This window comes from Salarias fasciatus, chromosome 14 (genome assembly GCF_902148845.1).
Source record: "Salarias fasciatus chromosome 14, fSalaFa1.1, whole genome shotgun sequence".
Classification (NCBI taxonomy): Eukaryota; Metazoa; Chordata; class Actinopteri; order Blenniiformes; family Blenniidae; genus Salarias; species Salarias fasciatus.
The window spans coordinates 29123142-29150650 of record NC_043758.1 but is presented as its reverse complement, the minus strand read 5'-3'; the positions used below and the strand labels follow the sequence as shown (position 1 = coordinate 29150650).

Genomic DNA, 27509 nt, shown 5'->3' with positions numbered 1-27509 from the left:
GTGGAACAATGCATGAAGATGAGCGCAGAGACGCTGAACGATTTGACAGTAAGGACGTCCCCCCCGAGGGCGCCGGGGGCAGCAGCAGGACGCCACCGCTGAATCCACACCGCGTGCTTACCTTGGACCTCCTTGTCATTTCGGAACCACCGGATGATGGCGGCTGGTTTGCTGCCTGATGTGGTGCACGTCAGGGTGATTACGTCCCTCTCCATGGCCGGCTTGGTAAATCCTGTGATTTCTGGCCTTGTTGGCACTCCTGCGGTGCATGAAGAGGAAAGTCTAAGGAACATATCTCGTGTGTGTGTGTGTGAAGGAACAACACAGTGAGGGATGCCAGTTGTTTCCCTCTCACAAAAAATAATGAAAAAAAGAAAACAGGAAAACCAGAAAACATAAGATGCTCACTAGAGGAAACTGATTTGTGAGCTGATTCTCCTCAGAGAGACAGTCAGAGTCAACATTTACTGTATTTTTTTTTTACAAAGACACAAAAGCAGTTCACAAAGTTCAATGTACAAGGAAGTGATTTAAACCATTACTGATTTGAGTTCAGAAAATTCCTAAAGATCACTGATCTGATTTTTTTGGTGGCTCTTATCTCAACTTTGGAAGAATTTGGTGGTCAGTCATTATCTGGAGCTCATCATAGCACAGAAACTGATCTGGTCAAAGTTACTAATGATCTCATGGCCTCAGTCAGACGACTGGTCTCTGCGCTGGTCCTGTCAGATCTCAGTGCTGCATTTGATAATGTCAATCAGAACATCCTGACACAGAGACTGGAATATATCATCGGGATTAAAGGTACAGCGCTAAGCTGCATGAAATCATATTTATCAGACAGGTTCTATGTCGTTCATGGTAACAACGACGCTTCAGCTCAGACTGAAGTTAAACATGGAGTTTGACGGGATTCTGTCTTAGGATCTATACCCTTGACCTTTTAAGTGCTTCCGGCAGGAAATACTTCATTAATTTCCACTGTTATCCAGATGATACTCAAACCTATTTCTGTATGAAACCGGATGATACTGGTGAACTTGTCAAACTAGAAGCTTGTCTTACAGACATGGAAGTCGGGATGAGTCATAATTATATCATATTTGGCCCAAAACAGAGAGAGAAATGATCTAAACAGAGTAACACTGGATGGTGTTACTGGTTGGTGTCACTTTGACCTCCAGTATCACTTTGAGGAACCTGGGAGTTACTTTTCACCAGAACTTCTCCTTCAAACCCATGTTAAACTCGCTAATTTAATGGAAAGAGGTGATTGTAAGTAAATCAATGGTCAGATAATTGATATTACCTAAAATAAATGTCACACAGCTTAGTAAAGACCAATCACATTTAATACTTGGTTCAAATGTGCTTGAAAATTCTTCATTCCTCAATTTAATCCGCAGCTAAAGGAAAAGATCAATTCTAAGAAAGCGGATCTCAAATGAGACTGAGCTGAAGGTGGCCGAGATGAAGGTGCTGAGATTTTCGTTGGGAGTGAGCCAGGTGGATTAAAAATGAAGAGATCAGAAGGACAACTAAGGTTGAGCAGTTTACAGATAAAGTTGGAGAGGTTAAGATGATTTCGCCGTGTGCTGAAGAGAGATAGTGGATATATGGGACAAAGGATGTTGGAGGCCTCGGAGGAGATTCATGAATGTAGTGAAGGAGGAACTGGGGATGGTTGGTGTAACAGTAGAGGCGGCAGGGGGCTAGGAGGAGATGGAGGCAGATGATCCGCTGGGGCGACTCCTGAATGGAGCAGCCAAAAGATGAATAACAGTATTTACTTTGATTCTACATTTTTTTTAATGTTTATGGTTAATAATCCCCTTAATGGGCAAGTGACCATATTTAGTAACTTTCATTTCAGTTTCTTCCACTAAAATCGTCATAACTGATGAGCCAGTCTATAAATGCTTTGAGCTTTGAATTTTGCAAACCTGCTGGAACAGTACCATAAATACAAGTTACATGAAATCCTGCCAGATTAATTTAAAACACAATGCCGAAAGTTTGAGTTCTTGGCGCCAGAAGCAAAGAGTCCTAACATCCAGGTGTCAGGTTGGGACTAATTAGCCAGGGGAAAAAAATTGGGCTGTGAAGGATGTAGAGCAGTTGGCACGCTCACCCAGAACGGTGAGAAAGGCCTTGGTGGTCTTGACAGGCATGGTGAAGAGCGAGCAGGTGTACAGGCCCTCGTCTGACAGGCTGACGTCACCGATCCTGATGGTGAGCTCCTGCGACGTGGCCCGCACCAGCTCGATTCTGTGATCCCTCAGAGCTGCAACGGAAAAGGACAAGAGTCGAGACAGAAAGTTCACTAATGGACAAACTCGGTCTGAATGCAGCGACGGCAGCTAACTTCCAGAACAGAGAGCGCCTCAGCTGACCTTTACCATAACGAGGCCGACTGCTCTGAGCTCGCCGTTATTGCAAATGCTTGTCAAAATGCTGCGAACACATATTGTGACCACTGGTCTGAAACGCTTTCTTTACATTTGCATTCTGGGCTGGCAGAGTCAGGAAGGATGCAGAAGGCATTAGTGGCACACGGCAGAGCAAAAGAGCAGGAAAAAACTGTCAGTCCTGGATTATTATAGTTATTTAGGTAACCACCTGCATTCCATATTGATCGTATGACTAGATAATATGTGCATACCAAATTTTTTGGCAATAAATTGTCATAAAAAACTGAGTAAATTCAAAATGTTTTGACGATTCTCCAGTTATAAAGTCAAAAGAAATTAAAAACAATGCAGGTGTCCACACCATCACAGGGTTAACCACTACATACACAACTGATACACTCATAAAGTGAAATAAACCGTGTTGAAGTGTCTTTAACTTGCCAGACCCCTTCAGGAGTGCTCATCCGTATGTGTCCATAAACCTTTTAAAACCACGTAACGGAGTTGAAAAGGTCATCTTGTACCTGTCATCTCTTATACTGTACAGTTTTTAAATGCAGAACCTCCCCACAGCAGAGGGCAGCGAGAAAAGTGCTCCTCGTTGAATAAATTACTCATTCTTAATCCTCGGTCCCTGAAGGCCTGGCCAGCGTTCTCTCAGGGCCCCCTTTCATCTGGAGTAATTTGAACTCTATTGAATCGCACTACAGAGGGAAAAAATCTGGCAAAATGCAGCAGGAGTCGCTGCTAATTACGTTTTAATTGCTGCAGCCAAGGTAAGGATGTCAGATAAAACGGTGGAGAGAGGAATGAAAATTGCTCATCACTCAGTTGTTTCCATCCATCTGTCCATCTTCTTTATCATTTTGTCCAACTTGTGGTCACAGGGTGCTGGAGCCGATCACAGCTGACTATGGTAAAGGTCGCCAGTACAACAAACACTATTTAATATACAAATATACACTCATCAATTAATCTCAAATGCATGGCTTTTGGACTGTGGGATGAAACAGAGGCACATGGAGAAAACTCATACATGCACAGGGAAAACATTACTGTGCTGCTTAAAACGGGGATATGGGATTCGTAAAACTTTCATTGTGTTTTAGGTGCCTGTTTACACAACAATGGTGCTCAGAGCCACTGAAAATCCAACTTTTTCAAAACGACTTGCATGGTAGAACTTTTTGAAAATGCTTAGATCCTGTCTCCATGCAAACAGTGGAAATGCTGCCACATGACGGCAACAATAATGGCAGCCTCCAGAGTGTGATGATCCCACTCCATGTTCACCTGGGACTTGGTGGTTTTATAGTTGACAGTCTGAACTCTAGTTTTGACAAGGAATGGTACAAAATAATAGTTTTCCCAATATGATTCTATAAATAAAAAAAGACTGATGCTGGCGTAAAGTGACGTAGCACAAAGAATTTATCTAAGAATAAAGAGTGTATATATGGTATACATATAAGCTATATTTAAAAAAAAAACAAAACTCAAGCCTGAATTAAAATTTAATAACCAGCTGTGCCATCAGACAGCCAGCTTATTATGTGCTAGGGGGCTTAATACAAACATTTGATAGTCTTACTGTAGCAAACAGCATCCTGAAACAAAGCTGCCTGGTGTTCTTTGTAGTTAAGCATCCTCACAACAGAGCCGGGAAATGCCCAGAGGCTCTGGCAGAAAACCGCAAAACCCTTTGGTGGATGGCTGCATTGGCGAGGTGATGGGGTCTGAGCAAACATTGTACGGGAACTGAGATGTGGAAGTACAGACTGGGAGGATCAAAGCATTGGACAAGATGACATACCACACTTCCCATGGCCCACATCCCTCTATCTCTGCAATGCATGGAGGGAAAGACAGGAAGAGACAGGCCAACTTTTTTCTTCTCCTCAACAGACTTGTTCCTCGAAGCACAAACACCTCTGAGATGCTGATAAGTGTTTCGTTTCGGGTTTGTAAAAGGGATTTGCCTGCTGAGGGAACTTGACGTCTCATGGTTAAAGTGACAGTACGTCCAAAATCTGATAGCGTTAAAAATGAACATGTTCACTCCAGCAGCTGTGATCTGCTCAATTTGATGTCTGCCGGAGCGGACTTGATGTTGACAAGAAGGATTAAAATGTTCGTACAAACTTGCCAAGTTACTGTTGCGTAATCCTCCACTCAGTGTTTGGTTACTTTTATTAAAATGAGCAAACTATGGCTTACATCAGAGCTTCATAGCACTTATATGCCAAAAAAAATTATGTCTGTTTGGGAACACACACTGAGCATAGTGTTTTAAAATCCTACTCAGAGTTACTGGTACACCTAATTTGAGAGTAAGGAGTTTCAAATATCTTCACACATAAATGCAAATAAACCATATTTGCAATTCAGACATATTTACTTGAGATTCCAAAGGTTTTGAGTTGGATTGAGTTCAGACTCATCTGTGTTTAATTGAGCTCCTGGATGTTTGGTTTGGGTTGCAACAAGTTTTAAAGCTTCACCTCCATGAAGCTGTTATTTTAAGGCCTGACAATTTACTGAAGCACAGAATTCAGGATCTTTTGCAACTGTCCTGGCAGACATTGAAATTGTTGTTTCTCTTGACGGCGGCAGCAATTTTGATGCTCTCAGAAAGCTCCCTCGCTTTCACCCACCGTTTAGTAAACGGGGAGGAATCAGGCCTCTTTTTGTAAAGTGAAATCATCATTCAACGGGTAATATCGGTCTAGTTAACGTTGAACGTTAACAGACCAGTTATTTTTTGGGGGGGATTTTATTCGGGGAAATAGTTCAATTATCATTTGATTGCTGTCATTGATTTAATGAAAGCAGTCTGAAATGAAAGGAAAAGAACTGAACATAATTGAAGACAATGGGAATTCATACTGTATCGGCGACTCCAAGCCAACCTTGTCGCCCTGAGAGGAAAGGTGAGGGTTCCTGTTTGTCCGACGCGCTGCCGCGTCCTCCAGATAGCACACGATGACGTAAGTGCAGTTCAAATTGTTTAATTCACATCGGTCAGCACACACTGTCGGCTGCACCTCCAATGACCTCTTTGTGTGAACGTGCATCAATGAAAACGGGCCAAAACACAGCAAACGGTCAACAAAAATTATGGCGACCCCGCTCTCCTCTCTCCATCTGCCTGCAGGTGAACACACCTTTTAATAACTACCGGACAGTGACTGCCCACCACCGCATGCGTCACGTGACCAAGCACCCGTGCATTACCATGGAAACCTTAAACACCCAGTGACACATACACACCCTATACTATGGCTCCTACACATACAATTAAAGACTTAAAAGACCCATCTTATCATCCACAGCAAAAAGAGGAGTCCACCAGGGATTTGGGGTCCAGATCCAAAATACACCGATCGGGTTACTCCCACGGGGATGCAGTCTGATAAGACACGGCCCGGCAGGCCGTACCCGATTGGACGTAGCCCGTGCAGATGCGTACAGTATACAAAGTGTGGACACGGCTTCTGGGGCTTCGCTTAGTTGGGATCAAATCTCCGTGTTAATAAACCATAGGTCAGACGGCAATAGACGAAACTATCACTGAATGTTTAGAGACGGCCTTTTGTTCAGCTTGCACCTAGAGCTCTGGAATATCTTCCGCATGTGTCCCATCAGGTAAACACAGAGACTGAGCGCACAACGCAGGCGAACCGTCACCCAGAGCACAGAAGGACAGCCCCTCATAGACCCGAGGCACCAGGTGACTGCAATCACACACTCAGGCACAGGTGAGAGATATCAGGGCAGGAAACAGCAATCAGACATGAGGAGAGGAGTTGCAGAGCCTGAAACGAGGGACAATGTCAGGAAACCACAAAACACACAGGACAAGACGTCAACCGTGACACATACTTCAACACCCTGAGAATAAAAACAGAAACACTGTCAACTCTAAGGTGAGAAAAAAAAGAATTGAATGAACCTGGAGTATATGCAACTTCCAAACAACAACACACAAATAAAAAAGGTGGGAAAAAACTGATTGCAATGGAATTCAAAAGTGTTCAGCTGAACTGAGCTTATTTGAATTGAGAATTTAACTGTAATAGCCAGGAGAATAGAATGAGAAACAAAACTATTTTTATGAAACCAAATAATATAGAACTACCGAATATGTGCATACAGAAACGTGTATATTATAATGAAAAACTGAACTGGGTTGAATTCAAGCTGAAAACAAATCATTGAATTGAATTGAATTGAATTGAATGTGATGGTATTTCATTCTTTTGAACTGACTGGCCATTAGAACCCATTAAAAGCTCAAAACTAAGACCTTCTTGATTTCTCATATCGCCAACAGTGCTTCCTGCTCACAAGATCTGGGTTCTGCTTTGAATACCAAACGATACCGGACAGACCAGTGATCAATTCAAGTGAGCAAGTAGGAGGCAGTGTCTCCTCAACACCACATTACCATTTAAAACTGAAATACATCTAAATGTCGGGAGCTGATAAAGTGAGGTTGATGAAATGAAGCCAAGTAGAGAGTGAGAAACAACCTATAGTTAAAAGATGGTTTTGACTGATGGGATTTTGTCACACGGCCACAGGCGTTACACAGCACGTGGGTCAATGACACATTGATAGAATGAGATGTACAAAGGTTTGAATAACCCAAAGACAAGTGTTATCTATTACTCAAACAGCATATGGCCAGGAAACTAGAATCCAATCCAGGCTAGAGGCCCAGATTGTGGCCAGATCCGTCACAATCAGACCCAAATGCCAACGGCTGACAAAGCTTTTTTCCAGGTGCTTTAGGAAATCAATGTGATGAAAAGGTTCATTTCCCCCAAACCCTAGATAGCTCTTGCGCTGTTCATTCTGCTTAGGCAGAAACATAAATCTGCACCCTGACCTTGTGCATGCTGCAGCCTTGCAGCCTGGCAGCTTAATAGCATGGCAGCAGTACATCTCGTGTGATGGAGGCATTACCAAGGCTGTCTCAAATCAGTAAAACTGACACCCCGGTTCCCCCCTCGGGGCAAGGGGTGCCGCCGCTATGGCCCTTTGATGCAAAGTAATGTTTGCCTTGTTTCACTGACAGTCCTTTGTGCCACCAACCATGTCAGTGGAAGAGCGCACCGAGGTCTCCCAAGACAGAACGGTGTCAGATTAGGTTTCCACAATCCAGTCCAGCTTTGCAGAAATTTGTCTCGGCGTGCCATGTGCAGGAAGTCGGTCCTAACATATGGAACTGCAGTTAAAATGACTTACTCTAATATGGTGCACAGTTTTGACACGTAGAGGAAGAGCTGACAATCTGGTTAGAAGCTACATTAGCCCTGTCATCAAATAAAACTGGAAGCAGAGGAAGTGGAAGTGCAATTATCACATGGCATTCACTTTTACACTCCACTGAGCAGCAGACAGATGTTAACCAATGTTTCCAGTCCAAAACGATGATTCTGACAGCCGAGATAGAAAAGGACATTTCACATTTATCCATTAGTCTTGGAGACAAGCTGGTGGCTCCTGAGTTCAGCCAAAATATGTTACATCTGCAGTGTGCTCCCCCTCATCCAGCACCCCCCCGCCCCCAAGTTGGCCATTTTTTGCATGGCCTGTAAGCACTTGGAGCTGGTGGTGAAATGTGAAAGCATTAGCCATCCTTCAGTGAGAACACAGGATCCTGGCACACCCCCTCCCCCTCGTCGCCCCCTCTCTCCAGCCATGGGCTCCACTCTTTGCAATTAGAGTGTGTTTGCTGCTGGCTGTGCTCGCTCAGTCACTGTGTGGGCGATTCTGGATGTGTTCCAGGTCTATAGTGGTGCAGGCAGGGGGCTCTTTCCCACCACACATGTGGCTGCAATTAAGAGAAGGAAAGAGCCTTGTTCCAGAGGGCCATTGTCACTGCCCGCGCTCTCAGAGATCCCACAGAGCAGATGCTTCTCAAATTGGACTAATTTTCAGCGCTTGAAGGACGGGAGAAAAGAAGAAGGAAGTCTCCCAGCAGCTACATTACGTACCTCCTTTTAAAGCAGTAAAAAAATGAGACCGGGTGTATTTTTGTCCATCCATTTCTCAGCCAAGCATGATTGTACACCGTGGGATTTTTTTCTGGCTCTGGGACAAGTTTCATATGAATTCTCTAAATTAATTTTTTTCTTAAACAAGTACCATGTAGGGTTACATAATTCTGTTGGCTTACAACTCAGTCTTAGGGGTATGTGAAGGCATACGCATAACAATGACTTAGCTGCGGTAAAAAGAAACCAAACATTTTTCAGGTGGGCCTTGCACTTCTAAAGGGATTCAAACGCAACACTTTCTTCGTTATTTTAAAGAGCTCTTATAAATAATACATGTGCGCTTCGTGCGGAGCTTTATATGGCACATACAAGGAGCGGCTCTTCACATTAGCGGTAATAGCCAAGTATATAGCAACGTTACGGTACATACACATTTCAGTGAAGGTGGAGGTAAACCAATACACTTAAAAGCCCATTAGTTCCCAAAGAAAAACATTAGCTGTGGCCATGAGACCCTTTCTACATTCTGTTGCTCAAAAGTAAACACTATTTGCCGGTACGAATTTGTGGCTTGTCACCTGTGAGAAGTCCTTACCCCATCATCTGATGTTTCAATTTGTCAAATCATGTTCAGTCTTTCATATTTTCCTTTTTTTTGTTGAATCCGTCCTTGTTTATGTGTGTGGCACCTCAATCGCTCAAGTTTTATTTTAGTATTTCTCTAATTTAAGTCACGCAAACGAAGGTAAACAAACAGAAAAAGTTAATTTCAGTATGAAGATCGACACACACACATGCATTTCAGACAAGGTTCAGGTAACTATCAACTTTGATTATTGGAGACCCACTGTCAAATGTTGTGTGTTTACTCGAATGGAGGTTTAAATGTGCTTTCATTGGTACTCACTCCAGTAATTGCATCCTTGGTAATTATCCTTCATTCTCTCAAGCTAATGAATGTTTTAATGCTCACATTAGAGCATTCATTTAGCACATAACAGCATTTTGATTACTACAAGCCAATTAAGATCAATTTTGCTTTGTGACCTTTATGATCCAGGCAGAATGTCCCAATTAAATGTCATAAATGATGAACCATGCCCTTCCGGGAGACGAAGCTGAAATGGGGAAAAGTGATGTACAATCTGCTGTGGGATGTATGCTACATGTCGCACAGGTCTCTATATCGCAGTGCATGCTGTAGATCAACTGAACAATTTGTCTGCCTTTGACATGCAACCTGCGGATGCTCTCCATTAATTGCATTATTCATATTCACTATATTGGACAAAGGAGCCTCCTTCCCTCCTGCATGGCTCCATGAATGTCATTATAATTCTCTGCAACCTCACGACATACATCTTGTCCGTTTCCCACAGAAGCCATCAGTGAAGTAAATCTTAATGAAGACAGCAGAAGGACAGCTCTGCTCTCATTTGTGATGCTCAGTAATAATGATTCTTAACACCAGCTACATATAAAAGGGACAATTTTACAAAAGACATATGGTCTGAATCAATTTTTTTCATGGCAGCTCACCACAGAGCAGAGCGCGCTAATTGAGCTAATGTATGAAGGACGTGCTGGCCTGGCTATTAGAGGAGATCAATCTTTGTTGAGGCAGGTCTGCGGCAGTAGTGCGTGCAGATCCGAATGCTGGTGTTTGCCGTAGTGTAGTCTGAAGCCTCTGAGGTGGCAACAATCAACCAAGACTCAGATATACATAATGAATGAGGACGAGCGTGCCAAAGAGCCAGCTGGCACGATATAAGAAGAGGCCTGTGCTCAGCTTTAGACAAATATGCAGAGACAGTCCAACCCATATGGATCGGATGTGGGAATCCGCGAAGGTTAACAATCTCTTGGAGATCCACAAGATTTAACTGAGCCTCTAACAGGATACGACGAGGTGTCGCTTACAGCCTCGCCAACAATACGTTATTCCAAAGTTTTCTTCTCCTTACTATCTCCTTATAGCCTGCAACCTCATCTTTTATCCTCCTTGTGGGTTTTAGCCGTGGGACAGGACATTGCTGTGTGGACAAATTATAGATCACAACATGCTCTGATGCTCTGCTGGAATTATCTTCTGTACCTGCTGACTCCCTGTAGATTTATAAACTAATAAAGCACCGCTGTGACCCCGCGTCTGCTGCATGTTGCAATTAAGTCAACAGAAGGTCAGCGGGGGTAGTGTTGTTATTAATGGACACTGAACGTACAATAACAAATTGCATCAATTGTGTGTTAAAATGTCTTAAATGAAACGGCGAAAGGAGAAAAAGGAAGATTTAGCGGCGAGGCATACGAGCTGCACGCCGACACCGGAGACTGCAGTTCATGCTCGGTCTCATTACAGCTGTTTGTCTCTTTAAAGCCCCTCAGCATTTTGCTTTCATTTTCTTTCCTCTTCCACTTTTTCTTTTTAATTTCCACCTGAGAAAACATCCCTAAATTAGGTCAGTAACAGCACAACAACTGTAGCACCAAAATGAACAAACTTAGCCTCTAAGGGGGGTAAAAAGACTCTCCTGAGTGTTTTGAAATACAACCTGTCTTCTTGTCTTCAGAAGCAGGTCAGAATGAGATTTGGAAATATTGCAATTAAAAAAAAACAGCTCTTTAATTCGATCCAATCAACCACTAAATGAGAAAGTGCTATAATAATTGGATCTTAAAAAATTAAGTTAGTTTTACTTGCTCTGACAATTCCCAGCTGTAACTCCATCAGATGTGCTGCAGTATTGTATGAATGACGGGTTACAAAAGTAGTGAAGCTTTATTACTAAATACAGCATATGAAGACTGGCTCTAGTTTGGACATTCCCATTAATGTCACCACAACATTAGTTTGGTGACTCTGATGGTTGTGGAGGTCTGCAATGATGCTCATCCTCACTACTAAACCTCAAATCAATACAGGCTGTGAATTTAAAGGAATAATGGAAACTAATATAAAGAAGAAAGTGATTGTAAGTCTTTATTTCAATCAACATGCACACATTTAGTATGTTCAGCAGTGACACAGCTGATATTTGATTCGAATAGGTTTGAAACGATTATCATCATCAATACATTAGTAATTATGGCTCACGGGCCGCAGGTATCGGTGCTTTGGCTGATGTTACGTATAGCTGGGCCTCTTTTATGCTGGTTCCAGAAAGACTTAGGCCCCCATTCACAAGACAACATTTCAAGTGAAAACGTATTGTTTTTGAGTTTTCATTTCAGAAAAGCTTCGTGTTTACACAGCATGTCACTTTTTGGGCCACGAATGGGAGCTGTTGTTTTTTGTTTTGTAATGAAACCACACACGCAAGCATGCGGCTGTAAACATTAACAATGGGAGCGCACGGACATAGTATGGACAGATGAACAAATTGGATTGCTATCACTGAGTGCTCAGAGTAAATTTGATTAGAGAGACCGCAACTCTCCAACTGATTTCACGAAAGTAACGAGCACAGCTTGGATTTAATGCTAATGCTAAAGGTCTGTTTGGTAAAGAGGACAGAAAAACAAACAGCACTGCAGCTGTATGTATGACGGCTTTCTTTTACAGGAGTTATAATCCCACAGAAAATTTCAGTATTTCTAACCGCTTCACCAGTTTCATGACAGAAATCAGCTGCTTCCCCACTGTTGCTAAAAGTAGAAGCAATACCGGAGCACGTTACTTTAAAATGTGCCATTCACAACAGTGTAAATGAAGCATGGCAGCACTGCATCACTCTTAATAACAGCGGTGCTGTCAGTAAATGTGCCTTGCTCAGCAGCCTTTGGAGGCGTCATCTGGTTTTTGTATGGATGGCAGATACAGACTGACCCCTACACAGGCTGGAAAGAGTGGAACAACATGATCTTAAAGGTGTCACAGACTTAACCAATGTGGAATGAAAGAGAAGAGAGATTTTTAAACAGAAGCACAGATAATTCGCTTCAAGGTTACACTTTCTGAATAATGTTTGATCTACCAATAAATCTTTTTTTTTAACCAACTTCATCCAGCTTTAATGCCTCAAGGCTCATTGGTCAGGGGCAAGAAATGTCTGTTAGGAGAAAAATTACAGCAATCCATAAAATAGTCCATCAATCCTTCCTGTAGAGAAGCTTAATCCAGGTGAGGGTCAGAGGGAAGTGGAGCTTATATCAGCCGGAAAGGAGAATACACAGAATGACGCACACCAACAGACAATTTAGAGATAAAAATTACCCAAACATGCACATTTTACCCAAAGATAGCCTGAAGGAATCGAACCTATGTCCTCCGGGTGTGAGTTGACAGTGTAAACCGTCATCCTACCACAGCAAAAAATAAACAAATAAATATATATTTAAAACTACAAAAGTCCCTGTTATCCTGAAGAAAACTTATGATATTCCTTCTCGGTGAGCGACTTTCTCTTTCTCCTTGGCTGTAATAGCTTCTCTTTTTTTTATGTTCTCATTTGACAGTCCTGAATTAAAATGGAACAAATTATAGTCGGGGCAAAAGATCAGATTTTGTCTTACTTTACCCAGCAGCGGTAAAACTCAGCTGATATAATATGCTACGCTATTTCTTTTTTCTTTTTTTTTTTTCAAAGATGTTTCTCTTTACTATAGCTCCTCAAAGGAATTTAAAAGGTCATTTTAATACTCCTTCCCCTGCCACTCTATTTTATATCAACCTCTAAACACATCCAGACAAATGCCCTTATCTTTAATACCAAGCTTGCGGGATCGAGTGAGAGTAGATTTTAAAGAGAAAAAAATGCCTCACAGCGCCATTATTTGTATGTGTCGAGCATCTGGACTCACACATAAACATTTTAAATGTGGAATCTCTGGATTACACATGCACAATGACAAACTACCCACACGGCGGAGAGCCGGAGAAACTCGGGCGTGCATCAAACGTTAACATATGGCCACGCTGTCATCCACTCCCAGGAGGGTTGTAGTACACAGAGAGGTGGACAACAGAGACAGCGAGCACAGGGAGGAGTAAACAACCACACAAACCGCAGATTTGGAAAAATCCGAGCACGTAAAATGAGAAAAGTGCAACGTGTCTGAATTAATGGGATCGGATCATTGACACGAGTCGTCGGGCTGGAGCAAACGGGCCGCCCCGAGCTCAGACAGTCTGCGGCTCGAGCCGAACTGAGAGGCAACATAAGGTTGAGGCAAACATTTTTCATTGGCTCCACCAGAAAGCACAACAAACAGGAAGGAGAAGGACAGTCGCAGCCTTCTGCCAAGCAATTAACTGGTGATTTGGCACAGCGGAGATTTCTTCCCAGGTGTCCCACCCTGTTCTTCATATGAAGCCCGTGTTGTTCCACGCCTCCCCGTTCCTCCTGATGGCCTCGCAGGCCTCGTATCGGCCGTGCCAATAAAGCTTTTCATTTGGCTGCAGGAGACGCAGAGGAAGCGTTCCCACACTTAGCCCTGGCAACCTCTGCTGAGTGGACTACATTCATTTTGTCATCCTTATTGCTCAGGAAAAGGATTCTGTCATGCAATATAAATGGTTACCCGCGAAGGGCAGAGCGGCTCATGCGTACCGCGCTCTCCAAGCTCTCCTTACACATTTAAAGCGGCCCCGTATTTACAATTCCTTGGTATTCACAGGAGACAGGGAAACACAAACGGAGCCCGGCGAACTGGCCCGATTCGCGCCAGAAAGAAGGAGAAGATTAAATTCATTACATGTAACATCTCTTTAAGATATAAAGCAATGAAAGCAGATAGGAACTGGCTTTGCAAAGTCAAATATTAAAAGAAGCTGGATCCATTGTACATGAGAAAATTCAAGGAAAAAAATAACCATAAAAAGAAAGGATTTGGTTCAGTGACTTCTGTTTGAATTCCAATCCTTTGGGCACATCCACACCATTCATACAAGAGTATCTATTTAAGATTGAGTTAACTTTCATTTAATTGTATTTGGACGTAATTTCATCTAATAAAACACCTTAGACCTCATTACAAAATCCAATCAGTCGCGAGGTAAAAAAGTATTTCTTCAAACAAGCCAGCGACTCCAGATTCCTCTGCTTTCCTCTGCTGGCATCTCTCTCTCTCTCTCTCTCTCTCTCTCTCTCTCTCTCTCTCTCTCTCTCTCTCTCTCATCACTTGTTATTCAAAGGAAAAGTTCATCTTCAATCACAGAGCCAATGATATTGTATTAGCAGCTACAGCATAAATGAAATGGATAATATGCTGCGAGAAACAGTGAACGATGAATATCTTCACCCCCCCCCCCCCACCCCACCCTTACAAGACCAGTCCACTGTTATACTCCCTTTCACCCCACTTCCAATTTATCAACTCCAGACTTTTGTCACCTTTAAATTGAATTTGGCTGGCGAGAGCACATCATAATTCATTCTGGCGCCGGGCCTTGTTTCATGAGGTTGCAACAGCGCACTTCCTTTTCAGAGTGACATCCAAACAGCTATACAAATGTAGGGCAAGCTAAAATACTAATTAAGCCCAATCATGGCACAATCCACAGGCGTTGCGGCGCTGTAAACAACACTGTCAGTGTTTCATGATTACAAAAGTACAATTCAAAAACACTCCACCGGTTTGTTTTTTTTTCCTCTTCTTCTTTTCTGTGCCCTGGGACATCACTGGAGACATGACTTCATTGAAAGTCTGCTTTGACATTACGGGGAATGCATTTATTTCATTCTTATCGTTCCCTTTTTTTTCCCCACGTTCTTCCTGTATTCACAGTCAAACAGTGCGCTCGCAGACAGGCAGGGACAATTTAGAATTTTGCAAGTTTTAAAAATGCATGAACGAGACTCCTGTGGTAATATAATCTACCCGAGACATCTTTATCACATCTCGTCATTTCATCATTACGGCCATTATCCTCCGGGATATTACTTACCTTTCTTGTCCCCAAAGAACAGGGTCTGTTGTGCAGGGTTTGACCACTGGAGGGAAGTGTTATCATTGTAATCCACACGGCAGGTCATGTTGGCTGTGCCCCCCTCCACCACCGTCACATTCTGAGTTATGGGGAACTGACCCTGGCTACCTGCGGGATTAGAAAGCAGAGTTTCAGGTCATGGCCGTGACATGAATAGATTGCAGCTTTGGACCGCTTGTGACTCGTCCTTTTCACTGAATCACGTTCACGCGGCGGCTCAGACCTGGACATCTTAAGAAGGTAATATTCCGTCATTATAGCGCTCAATTACATGAATGTCCTGCAAATGAAATATGGCTTAACAGGGAGCCTGGTGTCCAGCCTTCAGCAGCTGTTGGAGCAAGAAGTTCTTATATATATATATAGAATTTTTTCCCCCCGATGTGGTGGAAAGAATGACGGGGTTTTACTCTCCCAGAGTGCCTCCCTTGCTGCCTTATTGCAGGGCCCTAATTGGTAGCATGGCCTAATTAGAGGTAGTCATGTTCTGGTGTGGAGTGTAGAGCTGCAGCTGGGTGGTAAATTGACACATAATCCCAGACACTGTGGGCCTTCGATCCGAGCCACTGCAGTGCCCTGAAACAGGCGCTCGTCACAGTGTGCGGAAGACACCCAAATGAGGCCTAATCACCCAGCCTTGCTGGATTTTTACCTTCTTATTCCACATTTGTACTTGTCATCTCGGCAAAGTCCCCTAATTACATAGAAAAGAGGCATTTCTATCCTGCCTGTGTTTTACTGAACTCTGCCAAGCTTTGGAAACAGATGTCGAAAACCAATATTCCTTTGAAGGGAATTGTGATAAGACAAAGTGTAGGCTAATATGAGCCTGGCCAGACTGGCCCCTTTAAGGACGACAGTAAACAACAGCTGTTAGCTCTCCAGTTCATGCTTGAAGCTGAATGCGCTTTATTTGCCTGGAAGCATTTCGCTGCCCGCCAGCTTCTCTTTGTAGACGCTTTTCTCTTGATTTTACAGGTCCGCTTTGGTTCCCACTTGTACAGTAATGTGGCTGAATTTGAAGGTGACATTGTATTATGCTTCACCCAGGTACAGTTCACCACAGGGACATTTCAACTCAGGGAGCAGCTGTCTGCCTCATTAGTCGGGCTTGCACGGGGGAGCAGAGGAGGCTGGGACAGCCAAAGGTCCGTGGACCTTCCTTGACCTCCATTGTCCTCATGCAGCCCATTGTCAGCTGCAGGTGAAGGCCAGGTTCACTATTAATAGTCATGGTGATATTATATAGATGTGCAGTATATTCGATCTCAGTCACCAGGTTTCACTCATTTCTCCACACTTATATCACCTCTGTAAGAGTTTGACTTTATATTAGTTCACTTTTTAAACACTTTTTAAACACTAATACTTCTTACAGCTTGCTTATATTGACGCATGTTTGAGTTTATTTGCCGCTGTTGCCTTGACGTGGGCAAGTGACGAAAGGGTGAAATTGAAGAACGTCTGATAAAATAGCAATAAGTAATGATATCAGCATTCTATTATTACAATAACGATCTTAAAGACTTCATTAAAACTTTAAAATAAATAAAAATAATGATATAGGGTAAGAAAATGCTAGAGCATAATGAATATTAGAGGTGCAGCACATGCACACAGACTGAAAACATCAAAGTTTTAGGTTTTTGAAGTACTTAGGAGTGCGAGGAAATCTCAGATTTAACTAAAATGTACTACTCAGTGTGAGGAAAGTAGATTTAATTATTATAATCATTATTATTATTATTATTATTATTATTGTTAGACATCACATCGTTTCTCCATCATGACAATATTTCAGATTCAGCTGGGTGCTGTCAGCCAGGTGCTTCAATAAAACCAGTTATGCATGTCATTATATTAAAAATAATGGATGAGGAAGTGTGTGTGTGTGTGTGTGTGTAGGTGTGTGTGTGTGTGTGTGTGTGTGTGTGTGTAGTGGAGGTGTTGTTGTCAGCTCCTGCATTTCTCATCCTCCCCTCCGCTTGTCATCTCCCTGCTGCCTTTGCTGTCTGTCTCCTGTGTATACTCTTCACTAGTCCCAGAAATGCATTGAAAACAGACGAAACCCAAACAGTAATGAATATAACTCTCTCAATCCAGAAAGTTTCAGCCCGGCTGGGGCAGGTATGGCTGTTTTAAAATGGAGGGGAAAAAAATGCAAAATTCCAGCTTATTTTGAGTTTCCATTTGGGTAGAGGCGACACACGGTATCAGAAGTGTGTCTGTGTTGTGTTGGTTTAAACAGAGCCTGATTGGAGAGCACTGCAGCTAACTGATCTTTTCCTACTACATTCATGAAATTCCCCAATCTTAACACTCTGGAGGAGTGTTGAGTGTGAAAACGCTGTTCTTTCCAAGGAAACACAATCCCCGGCTCCAGAGTGCATTGCTTTCTTTCTGAAACGATGATTGGAGGCCACTCGGCTCTGCTCCGGCTCTGCAGCGCCAAACAATATTCTGAAAAAGTCAGTAAATCACGAAACCACTCCAAGGATGCCACGCTGCGCCGAGTGACCCTGCGCACTAATCTTTAAAGATGCATATGTTAGTAGTACAAACAGAAATATTCCACATCATATTTAATTCAATGTTTAGACCCCTGTGGAGTGTTTTGTACAGAAAAGGGCACTGTGGAAACTTGTTGAACTCAGTATAAAGTTGTTGTGATCTTTTAACAACAAGGTGACAAAAATAAATCAAATGTGGGTCAGAAATGAAGGTCATGATTACAGAGAAGCCACACAGACACTATAACCTGTTTAGATCTCCTTTAAAACTGTGCAGCCATGCACAGACTGCTGATCAATACCTGTCTCAACCTCTGGGCCTTCATCACAAGACAATATTTTGACAGCAGAAGAACCACCGCCTTAAATAATAAAATAAAAGATGGCTGAACTCCATAGCTGCTGCCTCAATTCCAGTTTTCTGGGACTTTGTGTTCTGGCTGAGCTGCACCCTCACAGCCCACTGAGACAAAACAGAGTCATTTTTAATGTTTTTAGTCACACCCGTGCTTTGTTTCTACTTGAGCTGCTGAAAGTACTCCTGTACTCAACTGAAGATGATCGCCACATCTCAGTGCTGCTCGCAATTACTGTTAACTGCTGATAAAGTTTAAATTATTTTTGTTTATTTATACTAAGATTATAATATAGTTGGGATTTTCTTAAAATGTGATTAACATGTATTTGTTAACATTCTATTTTTCAACAAGATACATTTGATTGTGTAGGCGTCTTCTTTTTCAGATTTTTACATTTATCTTTATTTCTAAGCTCAGGAAAATCAGCACACTTTCACTGAGATTCAGTTTATTCCACTTAGTAGGAGAAAATACAGAAAGCAAAGGTTTTGAAATCCATTCAAACACAAAGGTAGAAAGTTGATTTTGAATTTGTCGATACACCTTTTTTTTTTAGTGGTTGTGGTGTGGGAGGTGATACACAAATGTACTTGTATACACATGTGCACACTCAAATTATGGTTGCAACATGCTTATTAATCACTAGCAAAGGTTAGGTTATAACTTGAAGAGTTTTGAGTTATGTAAAATTTCAGGTAATTTTCAGGTGATTTCCAGGTTTAATAACCTGGTTTGATTTCATATGAAACACTATATGGGCTGATTTACTAAGATTCTGTATAAAGGGTTCTAATTATACCAAAGGCAATTTCAGTCTCTGTTTGTTTTGGGACTTAGTGAGTGGCATCCCCCACACACAGGAGTATTTAATTTCACCTGCTTTCCACCATTTTTACAGGAGAGGCATCTTCTGTGTTTGACTGCTTGCGATTGGATGGAGCATTATACCAACACGAGCACAATTACAGTTATATCATTGAGACGGCCATGTTGCAGAAACAAAATAAACATTTCTGAGCATTTCAGTAAATAGATCTGAGAAAAGAAAGATGTTAATGTCACAGTTTGAGATACAACAGAAAAAAAATCGAATACAGTCTCAGTTTTCTCCCCCTTTTAAAACAAATGAAAAACAATAACATTCGAAAAAGTATGTTTTCAGACATTATCACGTCTTGCATAATCTCCTCCAGGTATTTTACTTGACCTGGGAGACGTACCATGTTTCACCTTCATACCGATATATGTGCTAAATGGATTGTTTATTTCATTTTGTGAGTCTGCCAGATGTAACGTGTATTTGTGTAATATGTTGATTGTGCCCATTTTTATACACTGAAGTTTTTAACCAGCTTACGCCCCAAGACTTCCATTTAAAAGGTGTTTGCACTTCTCAAGCTGAAACACAAATTTTCAGCCATGTGAAATAATGATAACATTTACATTATATGCTTAATAATTTAAATAAATATAATGCACTTTATTGTGTTTTGTAAAAAAAAAAAAAAATATTGCTTTAAAACCGATGCACTGTTGCCAACTCCTCAGTCAGAACACATCGGTTTTAAATGACATCATTATCTAATTTGCATAGCTGCTGAATTGCATATCCAGGTCAAATTAGATGATGATGTTATTTAAACCCGATACGTTGTTGCCAATTCCTCAATCAGGAAAGTTCTAAATGACATCATCATCTAATTTGCATACCTGCTTATTTAACTTAGCTTTATCGTGAAGACCAGTGATGGGCATTAAAATAAACAGCGTTAGTAATTACTTTTTTATAAGTAACTTGCCCAATATTGATTACAAGTACAAATACTTAACTTTGCTGTTGTCTTTTGTTTTTTTTTTCCCAGTACAGTATTACAAACACAAATACTGTTACTTGTCCACTTGTGGATCAATTACATGTCAAAATAACTATAAAACACAGATTTGCTTTGCTACTAAAGATCTTTTCTTCATCCAAATTAGTGCCACAGTATGGAAATAAAGTAACAAAACATACGACACGCTGCCCTTAACCCAAAAGTGAATCAAGTAAATCCAGTCTGCTTCATCCAGAGCTGAGCTTTAACTAGTTACATTAAGTGAAACCGCCTGTGTGTGTATGCATGGCATTCTAAAAGTCCATTGTGAAGAGAGCTAACGCGAACAGATGTACACCTAATTGAACATCTTCCTGAGAACCCAGACGTCATGCACATGGGTTCACTGTGAGTAATCTAAGTAAAGTACAAGCTGCTTGGATATAGGGCAGTATGTACCATGTAGCAGACGAGAGCTCATGAGGAGAGTTTAGAGGAGACTCAATACATCTCAGGTGAATCTCAATAGATAAACATGTTTGTTTTCTCAAAAGATGAAGAACTGACACAAAGGGCATTGTGTGATAGGATGAGACAGATATGCTGTGTTTCACTTAATCCTCTTTAAAACTTTAAAGCGTTCAGTTACTAGGAATGAAGTGAAACTGACCTATGGAGTCATTTTCAATTTTTTTTTTCATTTCCACACCATCATCGACAGTGACTGGAGGTGCTCTGCTGACTTTAAGTGCTATATGTGCAGCCGCTTAATGCAAACGCTGGGATCAGTGTGTGCTATGGAGAAAGGTGTAGAAGATATGGATGTGTGAGAATAAAAAACAGTGTTGAGAAAGCTAAAAATATAATTAGAAGCTGTGTACACAGAGCACTGGGTTCATATTATTATATAACAAACTGAAGGATTAGTTGAAAATGAGGGTGAAAATCTGAGAAATGATTTTTGTGCTGCACGGACTGACAAGGCTTCAAATCAAGAACAATAGAAGAGTCCAAAGATCTTCAAAGTGGGACAGAGAATTGTGCTGTAAATTCATCCATTCATTCATCTTCAATACTGCTTTATCCCACCGAGGTCTCGAGGGACTGGAGCCCAAAAGAGAAGAACAGCCAGAAAGGACTGTGGCAATTCATCATCTAATAAAGACCAATAACTAATAGTATATTAGAATAACATAATTATAATAATATTAAAAACATTAATAATAGTAAATGAGTGTTTCTTTGTAAGTATTTTTAATCAGTGAATATGATGAATATGCCACCGATTCTATGTATGTTTCAGAATAAATCTAATAGCCATAATTGCACGGTTAGTTTGTACACACAATCCCACATTCAAACCTTATGGTGAACATTTAAACCCACACATAGGGAGAATGTGCAAACTCCACACAGAAAGGCCCCAAACCGGGCTTGAACAAGGTATTGTCTTGTGTGAGGCAAGAGAGCTACCACTTCACCGTGTACAGCCCTGTACTGGAAATCGCTGTGTGTTTTAAAGCAGAATAGAATAGATCAGAATAGAACATTTCATGAAAAAGGAAATGATTACAGGCTGGATTTGAAAGTATAAAATGACAGCAATGACTTCCAAGCTTATATATGGGGAGTGAGACACAGTGATTCTGGTTGTGTGCATTTCTGTCTCTGATTCCATACAGCAGGTCCCTGCTAAAGATTAAAGTGATCACTGACCAGCTTTTTCAAAATGCTGAGGCTCTCAGAAAAAAAATGGAACAAAATTGGTGCTGAAGATGCTGATAAAGTATTTTGTTTTAACAGAAATAACTTAAAAGTTACACCAAAAAATTAAATAAAAATATGTTAGTCTCATTTTGCATTGCCTTTATAACTTAAAAATGTCTTAACCCCAAAAGATCAAACCCCACAAGGCCTCGTTACCACTAAAATGGCATCCTTTTTTTTTATTATTTTCATAATTTGCTTAGATGTAATTTGTTGTGTTGAAGCTCGGATGAGACATTTCTGAATAAGAGACACTTGAAAACTCATAAAAAGAAAGACGTTCTCTGTGGGATTTAAACACTCCTTTCTTAGATTGCATTAGCTTGAAGTCTTCTAATTCATCTCTCGACCAAAATAAAGACGCGGAAAGCAAAATCCTCTGCACCGCTGTGGCTTTAGCATTAAATAAACAATTACAAGTACCATAGGAAGAGGGGAGCGGAGCCGGAGTTGGGATAAAAGCAAGATTGTTTTGAGTTACGGCAGTGTTTCTCCTATAAAAGCAAACCCAGCGAAAGGGAACAAACTGTAAAAATAATAGCGGTATGAAGGTTGTCTGGTACGCTGATGATCCAAGACGCCTCGGTGAAGTGCAGTGATGAAATGAGGAATAAACCTGCACTTTTGCAAGGCGCTGTAGGGGAGGATAGGCCATCCCTTAAACACAAAGCGTTTCAGCTCTACACCCTTAAGAACTTCAATACCGGCCATTGCGGCATCCTTTTTGAAGGCGCTTAGGTGTATAATACTGAAAGAGAGGGAGCAGCTTATTCTCAGGCAATTGTAGCCGAAGGTTGGCAGCTTGCACATATTGAGAGTAGACAGCATGCAACCTGCCCGCCTCAACACTGAATAGGCGAGGACTGAGTAACCTGAGATGTCTTGATGAAAGAAGCCGCTGCCCACTGAGACATGAATACCATTAATGTTTGCTTCTTTTCCACACCGCCGACTCTCTCTTTAATATGTGAGTATCATGAAGTGAAGGGAGAGAAATCGCATATCATGACTCTCACAGCCAGCCTCCCCTCTCACGGCAAAGGGGAGGTGAGGATTGCAACCATGAAACGATTAAAAACCTGAACTCCAGACGAACCCGATTCACATTAAATTTTAAATTAATCTGTTAAAATTCAAGGTTTTATTGTTTTGTTTTGCCCCTCGTTTCAAGTCAAAAACACTTCCACCACCAGCTTAAATGGACCAAACTCTTAAAGCTGTAATTGGTCCCCTGGCAGTGGTTCCCTCCTCCCTTCACATGACAATCACACAGATCTCAAAGCTCTTATATTTTATTTTATATATATATATATATTTTTTTTTTTAGTGTCGAGGCAAAAGCAACCAGTAAAAGGCTGAAACTGGCAATATCACCCTGAGCTGGAAGATTATGGTCCACATTCAGGTGGTCCAGCAGCACACCGCTCATCAGTCACAATGTCAGCACACACCAGATTAGTCAAGTTGTTTGCTGTGCTTCACACAGTCAGGATGCTGCTGACACATCTCTGCAACCGTGGCATTAACTTTCACACGGGGAGGCGAGCGCCGCCGCCGCCGCCGCCTCATGAATCAAATATTTACATGCACGGCTAAAATTAGGTAGAAATGTAAATTGGTGGAGAGGATGGCATCCTCGCTGTAAACACAAATATTTGATGATGAGATTTTAAAGGCGAAGCACGGGGAACAGATGTCTGCTAAAACACAGCGTCGGCGTGGATTCTTCCCCTGTCCCGGTGAGCGGGTAGGGGGGTAGAGGTCTGTTCGCCAGGTGTGGAGCATGAATATGAATACAGATGTTCGGAGGGGCTGGCTGTTGAGTGTACATTAGCAATAAACTCTTTCATTTCATCTCAGCCAGCCTCTTTTCATGCTGTTATCAGAATGCAGCTCAGACCTTAGCCTGATGGAATCTGGAGTCTGACAATATTAGAAGCCAAGAATATGATACTTAGGTTATTGATTTTGTGAGTCTTGTGGTTTCGGGTGGGTATCTCGAAAATGTGAATATGAGGAAGATAGAAATCTTTGTGACTGTGCTTAAAGGGGAGGATTAAGAGGGGTTAGCTGATGAATGCAAATCGAGTGCTTTATCACTATTGCTGATGCGGAAATCTTTTGGCTCTCCTCTGATATGACACTCCTGGAAAAAAAAAAAAAAGAAAAAGAAAAAAAACATGCCAGAAAACCAGGAACAGAGACCAGATCATTAACGTGTTGAATATACAATTTCAATGATTCATCTAATAACTACCGATCCGGGGCGTGAGGCGAAAAAAAAAAAAAAAAAAAAGACGAGGGACGTCTCTGTCGGGGAGAACAGAGAGTTAGTGCAGGAAGAATGAGCCATACCACCCAAAAGCCTTTCTCAGTTTCAGCTGACTGCACCAAATAATGGAAAGCAGTGCCTTGATGAATGGCTGGAGAGCAGTCAAGCACACCACTGCAGAATAAACTATAAACTGCAGGCAGGATAAAAAGAAAACAAACAACTCATACAATAAAAAAAAAAACCCCAATAAAACCAGAAAGACTCACAAAAACGCCTTCGTTCATTAGGGAATAATAATGATTATTAATTTTCATATAAAATGAATAGCAGGCAGTCATCAAACCACAAGTTCACCTCTGGTGCTTGATTTTACAAGAGCTTCTTTGCAAATAGAGGTGTTGGAGGTGCCGAGCTCCCCCCTGCATACCAATGAGGGATAGTAACTTCATACTGAGGCTGCCAGTGATAAAATTCCATGTGAGGACATGTCTGCACAAATCACATGTATTCGTCCAGAGAGCGCTTAAAGTCGAAGCTATTCCCCACCAAGGTACGCCTGGATGTTTTTTTAGCTGTTAGTAAGCAGATGGTTTTAGAAAACTGCAGGCAAACAGGCAAATTTGTCTTTATAAATGAGAATTATATACTAAGAAATCTTGAAAAAAAAGGCCCTTAATATGAGAATAAAAATAAATCATATTAGGAAGTTTTATTCAAATTATGCCACTAAAGGTATAAAACAAGAAAAGCAAATTACAAGATGAGCAGTAGGGCACATTTCAAGCAATATTTTTACTGTTTTTTTTTTTGACAGATTTAAAAAAGTGGCTTAGTTACATAAACATAAAATGATATTTGAGTGGCATGAAGCCATACATTATCATAGCTGACTGTGGATATGATGGCACTGAAAGTATAGATATTTACATTTTAGCTGATTTAGAAAAATAATATAAAGGTATTACACTTTCTAAATAGCATTTCCTGCTGATTGGAATAATTACCTCTTCTTCCTTGTGGAATTGGTGAAGAGAATCTTTAAGACATCTGGTTTGAGAAGGCCGTCAGGGCCCGTTTACATGTTTCAAGTGAAAACACGATCATATACGTGCAATGAAGTCAATTCCGGTTTGAGGGCGGAGTTTGTCCCTGTGTGTGTGTGTGTGTGGGTTTTCTCCATAGATATCTTATAGAACACTAGATGCCTTACGGCAGAGTCCACGACGTCCGCAGAGGTCGGCCATCTTTCTACGGGAAACCTTAGAGAGTTTCTGTGGAACGCAATGTAAGGCTGGTGATCTGTACAGACGTTTATACTCTTATTTCGCTGAAAATTTTATGCCTTATAGTGCTTAAAGCACTATAAGGCAATGGCTGTTGTGACTCTGAGTTATATAAAAATTGATTGATCAAGAGATTCACTCAGTTGCCTTTTATTTGTTTACTTAATTATATTGTGACAGTAATTCCATTATTTGACTTGAGACTTTCTGAGCTCCTTTTATAATTTTTTACAAAGCCTAATTCAATATTTTTTTAACTATGTGTTTTCTGGGGCACTCACTATTTCATGTTTAAATAATCTATGGGGGGACATTGTACATTCACAATAGATTTAATAATGTGGAAGGTTACTGTTTAATGTTATATATTAATAAATATAATATATGCAATATAATGAGGTTCATGAGATTTAAGCATTTCAGAATTTTCAGGTGGGTAAATTGTTTATCTTCAGCCTCCACTGCAGCCCTGCCACATCTTAAAATATTTTCATACAAAGCTAAACATATGGACATGTATGATTTGTCTAAATTATTCATAAGTGCTATAAATATATCTCAGTGTAAGGATTTGAACATGGAGCCTAATATGAAGAATATTATGAATATTCAGGATATGATATATATTTACGATAAGATATATTTAGTAACTCGTATTATATATATATATATATATATATATATATATATATATATATATATATATATATATATATATATATATATATATATTTAGGGCATGTCATGCTCATCAAACATATGTCATGTCATTAACAGAGATTTGATGTTTATTACAAACCAAACCGTTTGAAAATCGGTTAAAATTTGAGCAAGTCATAGCGTGTTAAACAGTTCATGTCTCATCAACACAATGTTATGAGCGAGCCAGATTCCCGTACAAAGATGGCCGACCACTGCTGACGTCTGACTTCATTGGCCAGCAGCGGCGACGAGGCATCTGATGTTCTATAAGATATCTATGGTTTTCTCAAGACTACTCTGGTTCCTCCTGGTCAGGATTATAACATGCATCTGTGTTGAACTGGTGTAAATGTGAGTGAGTGTGACTGCCGATCTGTGTTTTCCCAGAACAGGATGTACCCTGTCGTCCCACATGGCCTGCTCTGATTGGCTGCAGCCCCCTGCAGCCCTGACTCGGATAAATCAGTGTAGACACAGAGAGAACATGCAAATTTGGAATAAAAATTAGCATTGCTTTTCTACCGTGCACAACAAGATTCAAGAATGATCATCGATAAATAATCAAATCAACACATCTGAACAAAAGCGAATCTGAAATTTTGTGTGACATTGTAATTAAACTGACAATATTCTCTCAGGAACATCATCAGTAATTACCCCAATTGTTGGAACTTGACTAAATTGTAATTAATTTGTTAACTCTGTGTGGCCTATTTGCCAGCATGTTGAGAGGGGGAAAAAAAAAGGATAAATATTCCTTTTAATTAAAATTTGAGACCTCTTGAGGTGTGCATTCCTGGTATGGAGCGGTGCTTTTCTAAAAACAGACCAATATGGGCAGCTTTCTGGTGCGAGTTAGCGTGAAGTCCTGGTGAAAGATTTACCTCCGCCGGGCTGTAAATTCAGCTCGCATCTTCAGTGTTTTACTTGTGTTGAGAAAACTTATCATCCTTAACTCGGTTACTTTCTCGTGAAGAATCAATAAACACTTCATCACGTATGACATGTCCGCCAGTGTAGCAGACATTACAGCTAAATTCTTCAAAGAGGTCATACAGGTAGTAACACCAAACACATTCTCTGCCGTAAATAACCCCCCGCGCTAATGGTCGTGTCCAATATTTTACGATCCGGTCTGGCCACCGCCGAAGAAACGCCGCATCGATTCAGCATTCCTCACTCCCCTCGCCTTTATTGCAATGATTCTGGAGGAAAAGCACTTCAAGGCAACGCCGAGTGCCGCCGAATGAAGACGTTCTGCTCTGGTGTGTGTTTCCATAAACATCAAGGAAAGACATTTGAAAATTTTCAGTAAGTTTTGTTTTTTTCTGTCTTTCTTCTCCCCCCCCACCACCACTGGAAACATCCCACTCAAAGTTATGAATCATTTCACATGACAGCGTGTGGAGATGAAAAGGTGGTTTCTCTGGGAGCGCTGCAAATAGAAACACA

At 41.1% G+C, this 27509-nt stretch overlaps 1 protein-coding gene across 3 annotated transcripts in view; it reads right to left on the bottom strand.

Moving 5' to 3' along the window:
• Nucleotides 1-27509, bottom strand: part of LOC115401135 (cell adhesion molecule 2-like) — a 186252-nt gene that overhangs the window by 20820 nt on the left and 137923 nt on the right. For all 3 annotated transcript variants that reach the window (XM_030109323.1, XM_030109324.1, XM_030109325.1), the window contains 3 exons: nucleotides 15306-15455; nucleotides 2135-2287; nucleotides 122-259 (listed from right to left, as the gene is read on the bottom strand). In XM_030109323.1, coding sequence (XP_029965183.1) covers nucleotides 122-259; nucleotides 2135-2287; nucleotides 15306-15455 — 441 coding nt within the window. The remainder of the gene's footprint in view (nucleotides 1-121; nucleotides 260-2134; nucleotides 2288-15305; nucleotides 15456-27509) is intronic.